The sequence below is a fragment of the Erithacus rubecula genome, assembly GCF_903797595.1.
Source record: "Erithacus rubecula genome assembly, chromosome: 5".
Lineage (NCBI taxonomy): Eukaryota > Metazoa > Chordata > Aves > Passeriformes > Muscicapidae > Erithacus > Erithacus rubecula.
Genome location: NC_136687.1, coordinates 38,687,041 through 38,702,006, shown reverse-complemented (window position 1 = coordinate 38,702,006; position 14,966 = coordinate 38,687,041). Strand labels below are relative to the sequence as shown.

Sequence of the window (14,966 nt, the reverse complement as noted above, 5' to 3'; positions counted from 1 at the left end):
AGATACAACTTACTGATTTTGATGTCAGTCTTATGAATTGAAACAGTGGGGTTAGCAATGCCCTAAGATGCCAGTTGTTTCTCAGAGGGGCATGTCAAACACAAACCTGTGTTCCAGTGTGGTTCTGCAAGAGATGGTATGCACTACTGTGATGGATCTTCTACCACAGTCAGGGATGGACAATTCTGAAGTGCCCAGATGTAGTGGACAGTAACAAGAAAGTTCCCTAATTTTCACTGATCATATGAATTCTTCACTGGTTTCACCAGAAGATCGAAAGTCAGGAGGTTTAGCTGGTGTGGCCATCTGAGAACTGCAACACTTGAAAGGTTCTTTAACTCTCTTGTGCCTTGATTTACTTGTCTTCTTTCTTACAGAACTTCACAAAGATTAGAGTTTGTTTGCAGCCCGAAGTGCCTTGTGATCTTTGGTCAAAGATAATATATACATGTGATGCACTGTCTGCTCTGATGAATTTCATGCTGTCATAAGAGTCAGAATAGTCCAGGAATGGCGTAGATATTTGTCATGAGAACCAGCGTGTTACTTGGGGGCAGAAATCGAGAATTTTCTTTATAGAAACTGAATTCATGCCTTCTGTCTTAATATGTTGACTGTCTGTTGTCTGATGCTAAAAAGGTGAAATCTAAACAAGTTATTCAAGAGTAGAAAAGCACATCCAAAACGCAGCTTTTTGTTTTTAGTGTGTTTGCTAAAGCTTGAGACTTTTGCATGTCAGCAGTGATTAGTGACAGACAGAAGTTTAAAGTTGATACTTAAAGACAGCAACAGAGGAGGAAGAAGGTAGAGTGGTAAAGTGTATATGCACGTTCTGTTGAAATGAGTGATTGCTCCGAGGCTATGAAAATGGGTTGGCAAAAAAATACAGCAATATGGGTTTTCTAAGTGAAAACATTCTAAGAGAATGTTTCTGTGTGCTTCCAACTAGAAAATCAAATAAGTTGATTTATTAATCACAATTTTTTGCATTTTTGTTTCTCAATGAGTTGATTTACTTTCTCCTTCCTTTACTCCTCCTTTCTGTTTCTAAGGAAAAACTGTGGTATGAATCAGGCTATTGGCCAAGAAAATAAGTTTTGATACTTCTACAGCAGTTTAATGAATCAGTATAATGGCTGCATTTTCTGATGTCTTTAAGAGTAGTTGAAATTGTATGAAATTCAAGATGGTATTGTAGAGTAAAGAACCTCATGTTTTGTTACTGGACCGTAGGATAAAGCATGTGTTTGCCTCTAGGAAAATAAGCATTTTGTCTAGAGACTTCTTTATTGAATGTTTCTTTTCAAGAGGCCTAGTATTCTGGAAAATTTTTTCTATTGTAAAAGTCCCATGTACCATTAAATGCGATTATTATTTTGATGAATAAGCACAGCTGGCATTTCTTTTCAATATCTGACTGCCTTCTTTTTGAGCCTATAAATGTGCTGTTGTCAAGAGATTAGCCTTTGGGGTAGCAAGTTAAATTGTTCATTTCTACTAATCGCCAGGCGGGACAGGAGCATAGACATGAACTGGTTAGATAGACTGTTCTGAGTGATGTGCAAACTGCAGTTTGGGAGTTAGAAAATAAAGTTTTAAACAGTTATCTTTCACCAACACTGTGGCTGCAATGTGCTATCACATGCCAGCCTTGGTTAAAATTCAGATGTTGCGGGTTTGTTGAGTTGGGTTTGGTTTTCAAGGTGTTGCCCTGGAGCCTTCAGACAGGAAGGTTTCTCATGTCTGTCACACAGTGCCATGTGGAAGAAAGGCAGAGGCCAAATAGTTCTCAGCTGTTTTACGGTGGATTGGTTACAGCAAACTTAAAGAGGGGTGCTGAAGTTGTGGTCAGTTTGTTGTCTGTCCTGCCCTCCAGTCTGTGATGGGAAAGGCTGGCACTGACCTGGCATTCTTACCCAGAACAGGAATCACACAGCCCCGAAACAGACTTTAGCTGGCTGCCTTTCTTCCACCCTGTGTATGATTAGGGATCTAACTGTAAAGGTCATGGATTTCACTGACTCATGTACTGGTTCTCCACTCTCCACCTTTACATTTGCACTTTAAGGATTCTTTGCAGTGAGCCCTGAGTGTGCACAAGTTCATCTAATACAGGCAGAGAACTCTAGAAACCAAATTAAAAGCCCTTTCAGTTTTTTCTTACAGGGAACAAAATAGTATCATGTTTAATTATTGCACTATGATGAGAATGTCTCATGAAAGGGCAGAACAACCTTTTGTCCTCATCTATTTAATTTGGGAATATACTCATCTTCCTTATTTTATTAGTTCATTTTAAGTGAAAAAGAGCTAATTGAAGTTGATCTGCCTTTTCATTCTTTCCTGGCTATGCTAGTTAGCTTTTGTTAAAGAAATGCAGATAGCCTAGGTAACTTAATACTGTAATGCCAGAAGATACTAGATCAAACACTCTAATGCAGATCAGAGCCAACTGTGCCTCTTCAGTAGACAGCTCTTGATTGACACTTGTTTTGGTGTAATAGACTTATTTACTCTTAGGGAACTATATGAATGAAAAATAGTCAGCTCTCAGTGTCCTTGGGACTCAGTTAATTGTCAAAGGACATATGCATGAAACTTGTATTGTGCACAGGTATGTATATTTTTCTATGCTTTACAATATGTGGATGAGATGTGAGTATGTTTATGAATTCTGTTATAACTCTGGTTTCTTTTCTAACTGAAATATTTTTGGTTTTCAGTTTTGGCAAGCGTTCTGCCGGCAGCTTCAGACGTGGATGTGAATGCATTGTTTTAGAGCCATCTGAAATGATTGTGGTAAGAATATTTTCAGTCTGTTGCTTTCAGATTTTACAGACAGCTTTGGTAGCACTTCCTCCAATAAGACTTACCATTTTCTGGTTTCCTCACGATCTTTTAATAAATATAAGATGCCATACCTATAATTTGTTGTTGTTAGATTTACTTTTTCAGATTTCTTGTAAAATTTTCTTGTGCTAGCAGAATGCTTTGTGGCAGGTTTTTTGAAGCAGCTTTATTATTATTGGTAAACATAGATGCTTTAAAGTATCAATATCAGGTTAGTTTAAGTAATTAATGTTTGAATTAAATTTCATCTCAACTGTCTCAGGTTTTTAAGAATAAATTTGGATGTTTGAAATTCTGCCAACCTTCCTGGGTGAAGGTGAGGATATTTTGTTAGCAGCATCTGCTGTAGTCCAGTGGCAGAACATTGTCTCTGAGGGTTCACAGGCTTAAAAGTTTTAGTTGCCACCTCAGGGTGCATCATGTGAACAAACAGGGCAATTTTTTCTTCTCTGTCACAGAGATACAGATCAGTTCATAATACAGGCATGACAATTATCTAAGCCATATAGATAGCTTAAATATAGACTGTGACATCATTAACTGTCTTCTTCCTAAAAAATAACAGTTTCTGTAAAACTTGTGCAGGCTCAGAAAATGTGGTATTACTTTAAGATTATACTTGTTTATTACCAGTTTGTGTCACTCACATGTGACCATCTGGGAAACAGTTTGTTGTCCCAGTTTTGTTTTGAAGTAGTATACAATTTCGCTGGTTGTAGCTGTGTGAATGTATGTCTGTTTCACATGCATTCCTTGTTCAGTTGTAAGGAAGAGTGGTATAAAGATAGACATTGGGATAGGAGATGACTCAACAAGAATTTTTTTGACTGATGGATAATGTTGACGCATTTGCCAAAATAATAACCCCTGCAGTTCTGGAAAGATGAAATTGAATGCTTCACTCAGGCTTTCAGAGGAGTAATTGCACTTTGAATAGAAAGAATCCTGTCCCCAGAGCTGTTTGGGCACACAAGAGGTGTAGCAGAGTGTGAATGTGAAGGTGTCAGACGTGAAATAGATACTCCCTGCAGAGGGGGTAAACACTGCCTGCTCTTCTGGTGAGCCAGGGACTGTGCTCATCTATTTGATTAGTGCACAGAAGAGATGTTGATTTTTCAGCCAAATTACTGCAAAAAAGATCATTCTCTTCCAGGAAAACTAGAATTATTAGTTCAAATATTTTCATGGCAGCATAATGTTGTGCAGTGAAGTAGACTCAAACTCTGTAGACAATGAAACTGAGAAGACTGATTTTATACTAGAATTTACCCAATAGGTATTTTTTATTCTCCCTATTGTTGTTTTGAAGTATTTTCTTACACATAAATCCAGTCTATTAAAAATCCTTCTATACCTTCAAAATATTTGAAATAATAAAACCAGTCCTGAAGAGTGAAGCTTTTGCCATGGATCAGTTAGGGAATAGATGAATAGGCTGAATAGATGCCAATAAGGAAACAGGCAAGATTTCTCTTGTACCAATATTCATTCCATAATGTATTGATTGGTGAAATGTTTGTATTTGTGCAAGTATAAGAAAGGAGTGAGGAAGGGAGAATTTTTCTTCTGTCATTTTTGAAAAGTGATCATATTCAGTGATCCTTTTCATACTAATGTTATTCTATTTATTTTTTAGTACCAGTTTTGCACTTAGAGATGAAAATGCAAGAAACTTGAAGCTGGCTGCTCATTTTTGAAAATAAGATTTCTTGTGTTTCAAACAAGAAGAAACATTTTTCTTTCTTGTGGGGAAAGACACATTCTCTTGCATCTGTTGTAGGTTGATTACATGGAAGAAAATGAGGAATATTTCCAGCGTCAAGCATCTCACAGGCAATCTCGAAGAAGATTTAGGAAAATCAACCAGAAAGGGGAGCGGCAAACAATTATTGACACTGTTGACCCTTATCCTGTGGGGAAGCCACCCCTTCCTAGAGGCTACCATACGGTAAGCTGTCTGTATTTATGGTTCACAAAAAAACATAAACAGGAAAACCACTAAAAATAGCAGAGTCAAAATGGCTAAACTCGCTGGTATCTTTGGAGTGTGCTTCTGTGGGGAGGTTTCCCTTCAAAATTACTGTGAATGTGGCTCCATCAGTATGTGAACATGTGTGCAGCTTGCATCTTAGCTCAGAGTTGGAAGTATGTTTCTTTTGATTGTGGATGTCCTGTATTATTTTTTACTGTTTCAATCGTTATGGGAAACTGTTAAGGAAATTCTCTTCTAATTTCCTTTGGCTATTAAGTCACAGTAGCATTAGTTTAGTGTACTGTGTTAAAAGGTCAGTTAGTGAAGCACTCATTCACATATGTGATAACAGGTGCTGCCTGAAAAGGACTGTGCTGCATTGCAGTGCACCTAATTGGGTTAAATCTGTACTTTATTTTTGGAATTGAGAACTTAAATGTAAAATTTAAATTAACTTCTTCTGGTATTTGCCCTTTATACTGGGATTTTAGTGAGCTATATAGTTGGCCCATCACGGAGGAAATAATTTGGTCATTTTGCTTGATTGCTTTTGGGGGTGAGAGTGGGAATCTGTATATGTTTCTAGACTTTCTCTTGAGATGAAAATAAACTAATAATTAAAATTTATTCTACAAAGTATTTTATATGGCTTTCAAACTGAGAAAAGCTCTATTACATTGTTTTTGTATTGATTCCAAGTGTGAGAAAAATACTGAAAAAGCTGTTTGTCTTTGGCTCTCATTTATTTGTGTAAGCCCTAAATCTGGTAAAACCATGAAGGCATGGGCATAAATGACTTTGTGCATATTTAATCTCATTGAGTTCCATGAGTTGAATTTTGTAAAATGTAAACCATATGCATATAAATTTGCAGGATGAGAGCCTTAGTGTTTTTATAATGCCATATTTAGTACAATGCAGTTATTAGCTTTTTCAAATTTTCCTTTCTTACCCTTATTCCTTGACTTGTTTGCCCGTTCACTCTATATTCAATGTGTGTCTATAAGTGTGTAGATGTTTGATTACATCTGTTAATTATAGAGGCTTTTCCTCATGGCTTGAGTAATTACGTTTTATGCCAAGTTTGGTTTTGTTTATACAACAGCTTTTAATGGTTTAATTTTCAGTGCAGTTTTAATTGCCTTCTAAATTGAAGGTGAATTGAGCCAGTTCACTTGGTTGGAAGATAAAACTTTTTACTGGCCTGTTTTTGCAGAAAGTACCACCAACAAATGTGATGTACTTTGTAGGAATTACAGAAAGAATTACTTCAGTTCATATTATTTAGATGTGATTGTGCTTAGCAAACAGTGGTAGTGTGATTTGTGCTTAACTCTAGAAGGGCAATATTTAGATTACACAATGCCATTTGCATATGTAGGTCCCTGCCTGTTGTATAAATTTCACTTTAGGTGTGCCTGATGAATTTTTGTTAGCTTAACTGGTACTAAAAGCAAAAGTCCATCCTGTGCTATTCTGTTGTTCAGTTTCATAATGGTTTTGTGTATATGCTGGGAAATCCATTGCAAGTGAGATTTCATATTAAGATGGAAGAGATTGCCAAATAAACTGTAAAATTGACAATAGTTACAGTCAAATGTTGCTTTTCAAAGTGTAATAGAATGCATACGACTGACTTTGTTATTTTTTTTCAAGGCAAATAGAGTCAAATAAGCTCAAATGAGTTTGAAAATGTCATTAAGACTCTTCATGCTGGTCCATTTCCTCCTATTTTTTACAGTATTTGGTGATCTTGTAGACATTATTCTCTCATTCACTTCTACTAGCAATGTTATTTCTATTGCTTCAACCATACATGTTACAGGCTGCGTTGTCTTTTTGCTCTTCCTATTTTGTGTTCTTTGACTTCATTTTATTGGTCTTAATTTCTTGAAAAATTGCCTCCATTCTCTGGTCGGCATCTGTCAGGGTGTTGTCTTTGTTTCTACTTAATAATTTTTGATAAAAAAGATGGAAGCATTAAATTAAGTTAAATTGAAAAAGGATTAATATACTATAATTATTTTCAAGCTTGCTCTTCCATGTGCATGTGTTCTAGTTTAGGTGTTATGTGTACGAGAATCAGAGTAATAAAGCTGCTTTGATAGTATCCTCAAAATCTTTGCAATGTGTACTTTTCTCATATTCTGTTTTACTCTAAATCCATAGAGTTAACACGTAGAATTATTATTTTGGTAGTTCTGCTTTATTTGCAGTAGTCTTTGAATGCTTTTCTTCAGAAGGTTCAAATAGTATTTTCTGAAGAAAGTTTTCTGTATCATAAAAGCATAGAGCAAAATGTAGAGATGAAATGCAGTTGCATGGTGTGCTTTTCAGGAATTAAAAATTAAAAGCAGTGCTCTCAGTTGCAGCATGGCTTTCTGCAGTAGAGCCCACTTGTATTGGATGGTGGACCCTCATTAACATGATTTTAACATTATCTTCATGGTGGTGGAATTTACTATGGCATGTTTGATAATGTTCATCTTTTCCTTTCCTCCTATATGGCATTCATTTCATTTTGGCTCACAGGAATGCACTAAACCTCAGGTATCGTAACTTATGTGTATGGTCCACTAACGCTTTACTCGGGGATTTGCAGTGTGATACCATAAAACATGCAACATTATGACTAAAATTGCCTTCTAGCCTTTGCTTTGATAGTTCAGCAATCTCATTGGGATATCAAAATACTTCTGTAAGGGTGAAATTTACTAACAGCACAGTGTCTGTTGCCCAGCTTGACTGACCTTCCTTGCTTTGACACCCTGTGATGTGTAGGAAATGAGAACTGTAAACAAAGGGTGTATATCAAATATTTAGGGTTTGGCAGACGCTTTACTCAGTTATCTCCTTCATGACACAGAAGACTTAATCTTTGATTTTGACTTAAGAAATTGGCCCCCTGTCATCATTTAGTACCTGTATGTCAGTAAAATGGGGAAATAGTATGTGACAGGATGAGGAATAAAGAAAAAAAAAAGCCTTTGCTGTGGTGTTTCTTGCTTGTCTTCCATTCTGGTGGTTTCTACTGACTCATTACAAAGAGACTGGGTTTTATAGGCAAAGTATGTCTAAATGGCCATTATCTGAAACACTGCTTTGCCAAGCTAGGGAGAAGAAGGTACTCAAATAAGTCAAGTATCTTGGAATGGTACCAAACCAAACAAAATATGGAAGTTTTTCCTGATATCAGACCTCAAATGCACTCCAAGTGGTCTGAAGATCTGACTGGCATCTTTTAAACTTAAGTGGTATATGCAGTTGCACCTGTCAATGTCAAAATAAATACTGAGCATTCGTCATATACAATGTTTGATAAGAATGTGTGTTAGCAAATTGTTAAATGTCTCCACTGTTATGCTTGAGAAATCTCTTGTGATAGAGCTGAAAACAAATTGAAACTATTTAATGTTTTTTAGGTGAAAATTTCTCCCTTTCTTCAAAAATTGATTTGATCAATTCTCCTGGTATTTTTTTTATCAGGAAATGTGTTTATTTTAAAAGTTCCTCCTGTGTCACATTGTTAAATTAATTTATCTAAAACATAGAGGGTTCAAATTTCAATATGTTTCCAGTATCATAGACAAGTGATTTCTGGGCTGAAATGCTCTCTTTCTTAAAAATGTGTAGTACACTTATTTTAGGAACCCAGTTCCTTACCTTCAGATCAGTGCTCCCCAATTTTTCAGTGGCACGATCCTAAGTAACCTGTGGTTACTAAAACACTGTGTTTAAGAGTGATGATGTACTTCTCAAATTGTGGTAGGAATTTGAAAGACTTTGTTGTATTTTATAATTCATCCTAATATTTGAAAGATCATTTGAAGTGAAATCTGACATTGAGTGTACTTAGGCATGTTACTTTTGGAACAAGCGTTGGTGTTTTCTAGGGTAAGGCAAATAGAAGCTTCATCATATATGGAAATGAAATGTGTTTTATCACACAGATAAAATTACATCCTATTTTTTTACCACCTTTATAGTTTGTCAAAGTTGATTTTTCAGGGAGAAAAAGCTGATAAGTCTGAGCTGCTCTCATTTGAATCTAGAAGATGTTTGCTTGTGCTTTTCACATGTCAGAAACACCTTTAACTAGATTAGTGTTATGCCTCTTTACTTACTGGCAGAATTAGGATTATAACTCCTGAATGGGGGTTTTCATTCTATGTACCTGTACTTAAGGCTACATCATATTTTCAGTGCAAAGCCTTTGTTTAGAATTATTTAACTGAAATAAGTGTGAGCCCATTCTCCTGAGAATCTGCATGGTTTTACTTCTGCTTTAGACTTTTTATTTTTTTAAAGTACTTTAAAAGTGAATAGTCATCTGTGGAATGATTTTGAAACAGGATAGACTTTTTTGTAGTATCTTAATGGCAGTAAATACTGTGGCTACTTCAGTGCATCTGTGAAGAATTAGTCATGCTTAGTTTGAGTCTTGCTGAGCTGGCTGTTTTGTATATAATGTATGGAATATTTGGCACAAATTGACTTAAGTTTATAAAGGAAAAATCACTTTGTCCAAAATAAGGTGCTGTTCTTTGGGGTGTAGAAGTTACAAGTAGTGATTTGTAGCTCCCTGGTTTGTGATAGTCTCTAGACTTGGTATGTAAACTGAGATGTGGGTTTTTACTAGTCTGTACTGTAGCCTTTGCTAAAGGCAAAGTATCAAATCTTATATTTAAAGAGATGCAGGTAGGCCTGTAGGAATAATGCTGAAGCACCTGCAGATAGCCCTGAGCAGAAGGATGGTGTGTGGTGTTTTACTCTGTGTGAATCTTTCTAGATTTGAATTAGTTAACACGCTTATGAAATTTGCTGCTGGTGCATTCAGGTTTTCTATAGCCAGCTGCTGAAATGGCTGCAAAAGGGCTCTCTGCCTTTAGTAGCCTTCCTTATCCCATTCAGCTTGAGATTCACGTGGGGTGACAATTCCTCTATCCGGTGTTGGAAAGAAGAGAGTGGTGGGCATGGAGCCATCAATAACCCCAGCTTCCATCCCACTTACAGGCATCTAGCATTTTATCCTCACACACTGCTGTGGAGCATTCTGAGGTGTGTTTAGGGCAGACAAATATTCCTTCTGGATTTTATTTGAAGAAATGGACTGAAAATGTGAATGGGAGGAGGGCTGGAAATTATACCATGTCTAATGTTGCTGAGTCAAATCTGATCTGCAGCCATGACTCCCTGAAAAAATAAGCAAGAGAGTTTTTCCAGGTTTTTTTTTTTTTTTGTGTGCTATTTTTAGAAAAAGATAAGAGCCTACTTATTTAGTAGCAGATTGTAGGAAACTTTCTTCTTGCCCCTATCTTCTTTTAAAACTAATAGTGCAAAGCATTGACGAAGTAGCCTTTTTTTCCTGATAATGTTTCTATTCCCATTATTTGCTGAGAATCTAAAATTGAAAATTTATGTTCATATTGTTCTGTTTTATGAAACTAATTTGCCTTTCTTTTGTCTGCAAAATGACATTATAAAACTGTTATAGATCATATTGCTATATTTAGGAATGATTTAAAGAAAAAAACTTTTTTTTTTTTTTTTTCCTGCCTGAATTTGATGCAAAACTCTGGTTGCTTTCCTTTATTCAGTATGTGGCTGCTGAAGTGGTGTGGAAGTTTATAAGATGACAAGAAGTGTTTTCTGGTTGTTAACACAGTAGAGAAGAATTCTAAGAAGTTGATTTAAGTTTTAGTGCTTTGTTACAGAAGTCAGTATAATTTGGGATGAGGTTTAATGTTACAAACCAGCAAAATACCATTGCTTCTCTGCATGTTTGCTTATGTTCTGTGTTATAAAATACATGTTGCTGCATATTCTTCCATGGACATATGACCATGATCATGAAATACCTCACGTGTGCTTGCTTTTCAACAGTGTGGATTTGGCAGTATTGTAATGTAGCTTGATAAACTGTATTCGTGTTAGTGCTTTGTATTTTACATACTAAATTGATACCAGTGCCATCATGTACTTAGTTATCTTGGTGGAATTTCAGTTGTTTTAAATTTGTTTGAATGAGTAGAAGCAGTTGCCAGATACCCAATCTACAAGAAAACTGTTTAAAGGAACACTGTCAATCTTTTAAGCCTGGAAATAGCTACATCTTTTAATGTTCTTGATGATTTTTAGAAATATCTAGAAATTCCATTCTAATGTAAGATCACTTGATAAAACAAAATACAATCAACAGACTCAGTCATGAGTATTCACATTAAGAAAAGCTTGCTTTCAGGAAGAAAGAACCACATCTAAGAAAATTATTTGATAGGACAGTGGGCAAGAAGGAGTGATAGACACAATGAAAGCTTGGCTTTGTGGAAAGGTATAAAGGATGTGGAGAGGTTGGAGGGAAAACCAATTTTTTAAGCAGCCTTGACCTTAGAAGTGTTGTAAATGTATTTAGAAAGGAAGAAAGTGCCTAGAGAAACAAGTGGGGACAAATCCACTCAGTTGTCAGAAATGTTTGGGGTGCAGGATATGTTTGAGGGTTTTGGCTTTAGAGGCTTGTATGAGTTGTGGTACCTGGACCTGTTTAAATAGATGAAATATTGTGACTTGCTGGGAACTGATTTTTTCCCCAGATTGAGGAAAAATGGGAAGGGGAAGGAAGTTGACTGTGGCTTATGCAAAATGAAAGCAAGAAGGTTGCCTCATGTAAATAAAAGTTGAACTGAACTCACTCTGTACCTCGTTATGACACAAATTAACTTAAGTAGTGTCAGCAGAAAAACATAATTGTGTACCCACCTAAATTTGCAGACTATTGCTGATGAGAAGTAGCATGGTATGCAAAATTTCAAACATGTTAGCATAAATAATGCATGCTTGTTTGCCCAAACAAATTTGTCTGTATTAATAACAAAACAGTATAAAATAATTTATTTAGCATTTCTAGTGTTAATGTTGAAAATAAAATGCACTGTATTGATTGTTCCATTAATAAAAGAAAGGGGCTAGTTCTTCTTCTGCCAAGCATGAGTGTCCTTTTACCAGGAAAGGATATTTGTTAACTTGCTTTTCTTCATTTACAAAATCCAGTGTGTAATTTCAAAAGCAGCTGCTTTGTTGTTCCATGATGGTGATGATCTGCTCATGGTTTCACATGAGCTTGGTGTGTACATCATAATGGGAAGTAATACAAAATACTAAATAGATATACGTAGTCTGTACATTTGAACATACCCAGTAATGTTAATTCCTAAAGAGTGTCACTGTGTTATACATGATGCATTTTGAAGTGAGACACTACAAAAATTGTAGGATAATTTTACCTGAAAAGTGAAATGCTTGAGATGATTTGGGCAGCTCATGGTAACCACTTTTTTAACAGAAGTTGAATGTTTCTTCATGGAAATATCCACTGATAATGTTGTAATGGCTAAAAGTAATACCCATCCCTGTGTTATGGCAAAACACCACCTTTTTAGCCTCACAGCTTCCTTCCTTCATCTGTGTTGTAAGGGACTGTTACTGTTATGCAGTTATGCATTGTTTTGTATTTTTATTAATATATGAACAGTGCTATCATTTTATTTTGTGTAGCACTCAGAACAAAGCAAAATTGTTAGTTCATCATCCTTTTAGTAATTACTATTGGCAAGCTAATGCAAAATTAATGACATGCAGTGTGTTATTTACTCAACTTGCAGCTTCTGTCAGAGGTTGTCTATTTTTATAAATTACATCATCCCTACTGCAGAACTCTTATATCCATTGGGATTTACTGTTCTTCCATTCCCTTTGGAAGGGCTCACATTGATGTCATAAATGGATTTGTAATTGTGATTCAATTTGAAAACTCAGAGAAGCATTGAAGTAATGCAGTGTTTTCTGCAACTGAAGTGTCAGTAATATTTCTGAGGGGTTTGGTTTTTTTTTCTTTTACATGACACTAGGTTCTGTTTACAGGTTGTAGAGTTGCCAATAGTTTATGACCACATGTATGTAAAACTTTGGCTAATAATAGCATAGATTTTCCAGAGTGCCATAATTTTACTGCTGTTACTGACTTGTGATGTGCTCTTTTCTACTATATAAAAGATTGTTTTTCTGAGATGTACAATATAAAACTAAATGTGAGGTATGTTATTAAAGCAGAAAGTTGTTCATGCAGCAGAAAAAATGGATTTTTCATAACTCTTTTCTAAATTGATCATTGTACAATGTAAGAAATGCAAATACTGAATTTCTACCATTTGGACTTGATCCTTGTGGGTTCCTTCCAACTCGGTAGATTCTGTGATTAGAGCAGAGGAAAATTTAAGAAAGCAAATATATATATAAAAGGATATCCTCATGGGGTTGTTCCGTTAGAATCCCTGTTTGTATATAAAATACATAGGGGGAAATGGGATCTGCCATATTGTATTTGTAGAATGCCAGTACAGATCCTTTCAATGTTGTCATTTCTCTATGGATAGGTATCATGAGTGGTAGTAGTAGTGCAGTTATTTGCCCACTAAAGGATGGAAAGAAGCTGTCAGTTCATTTTTTTCCCCAAGTATCTGAGCCAGTTATGTAACCTGAGCTTGACATAGTGACTTAAAGATAAAATTATTAGTATTATTAGATGTTTCTGAGTACTTTTAATAAAGCCTTGACTTGACTAATTTGACATTATCATTTTGCTGAGTGAATTTCAAAGCTCTAAAATGAAAAAAAGCTCTAAAATTTTAGCAGTTAAAATATCCTAAGCAACTAAGAAAATATAGAATTGAAACATGGGAAAAATGTAATGTTCCATGTTCCAAGAAGGCAAATGGCATTCTGGCCTGAATCAGCAATGATTGTCACCTTTTACTCAGAACTAGTGAGGCCACTCCTGGAATCCTCTGTTAAGTTTTGGGTCTCACTACAAAAAGGACATTGAGTTGCTGGAGTGTGTCCAATGTGTGATGGGTAAACCCTTTTCAACTTTATTGGGTAGATATGTGTATTACAGTGCCCAAGCTAGATCCTGCTGAGGGCAAATTCCATTATCCATGGCATTTACATTTACTTGCATCTTTCATGGGTGACAGTTCAGTTCAGGAGAGCTAAGTCCTAAGTAAAGCAAGCTAGTTACCTTGAATTTACCACAAGGTTTGTGAGTGAATTCTTTCCCTGTCCTTCACCACCCTGTTGTGTAGACATACTTTTAAAGTTTTTTTTAATTATTATTCCTTGTATTTACACTTTTCTAATGGAAAGATTTGATTTTTTTTTTTTCATGAAAAAACCTTTTTTTAAATGTAAGGTCTAGTTAAAGTGTTAGTATTCTGTTGTATGTGTAATGGGTTTTGCGAGCTGGGCTTTCAGATTGAGTGGTTAGCCTTAATTATATTTGAATTTTCAGACAGTAAAGTTTTGACATGTAGCTGGAGAAGCTGGCAGGTGTTACGTGTATTGTTGATGTGCCTGGCAGAAAACCTACCCATATTGTGTTCTTACACTTTTTTATTATTTTATATGCATATGTGTGTGCGTGTGCTATAATGTAGAGTATTTTACTTTTCCTTCCTTCTACTTTTAAATTACGTGTTACTCTTGAACACTGTAATTTGCTGAATGTAAATGCCTTCAGCTAACTAGTTTTAAAGTCTTCAAATGATCTGTGGTGCACGAAAGACCACTTTTAAAGTAAGAATTCTGCTACCAGTCTTGGAATACAAAACAGTATAGAACCGTATTACAAGGGAAAACTCGGTCTGGTAGGTGCACCTCTACCTATCCTTATTTAACAATTCTATATCTAGGTAGCTGATCTTGTAATTGCAAGTGGAAAATGTAGTGTTATATTTGCAAAATGAGACATCCATCAAGTGCTGGTAGTTGGCTTCCTGATTTATTTGATTAGGGAAGAGGAAAGGGAAAGGGCGTTTCTTAGGATTTTATATTAAGCACTCTTTATTTGAAGGATATAATGTCGTTGTTTGACTCTTTTCCTACATAAAACCAATTTGGCTCATTTTGCTTGGCAGTTATTTTGAATATAAAGAACACGTGAAACTGCATGGGGTTTGTTACCAGTAAGAGGTTTGTTGAATTATTTCTGTACAGCTGCTAAAGGCAGGGCAAAAAGCTCTCAGGATATGTTAGTGCATGGTGCATTACACAGGAGAGGATATGCAGGGGCATAAGGAGAGAATTCTCCCAA

General features: G+C 35.7%; 1 protein-coding gene across 6 annotated transcripts in view; it reads left to right on the top strand.

Moving 5' to 3' along the window:
• RAPGEF2 (Rap guanine nucleotide exchange factor 2) overlaps positions 1-14,966 on the top strand; it is a 182,211-nt gene that overhangs the window by 90,317 nt on the left and 76,928 nt on the right. For all 6 annotated transcript variants that reach the window (XM_079307523.1, XM_079307521.1, XM_079307524.1 and 3 more), the window contains exons 5-6: positions 2,724-2,799; positions 4,631-4,798. In XM_079307523.1, coding sequence (XP_079163649.1) covers positions 2,724-2,799; positions 4,631-4,798 — 244 coding nt within the window. The remainder of the gene's footprint in view (positions 1-2,723; positions 2,800-4,630; positions 4,799-14,966) is intronic.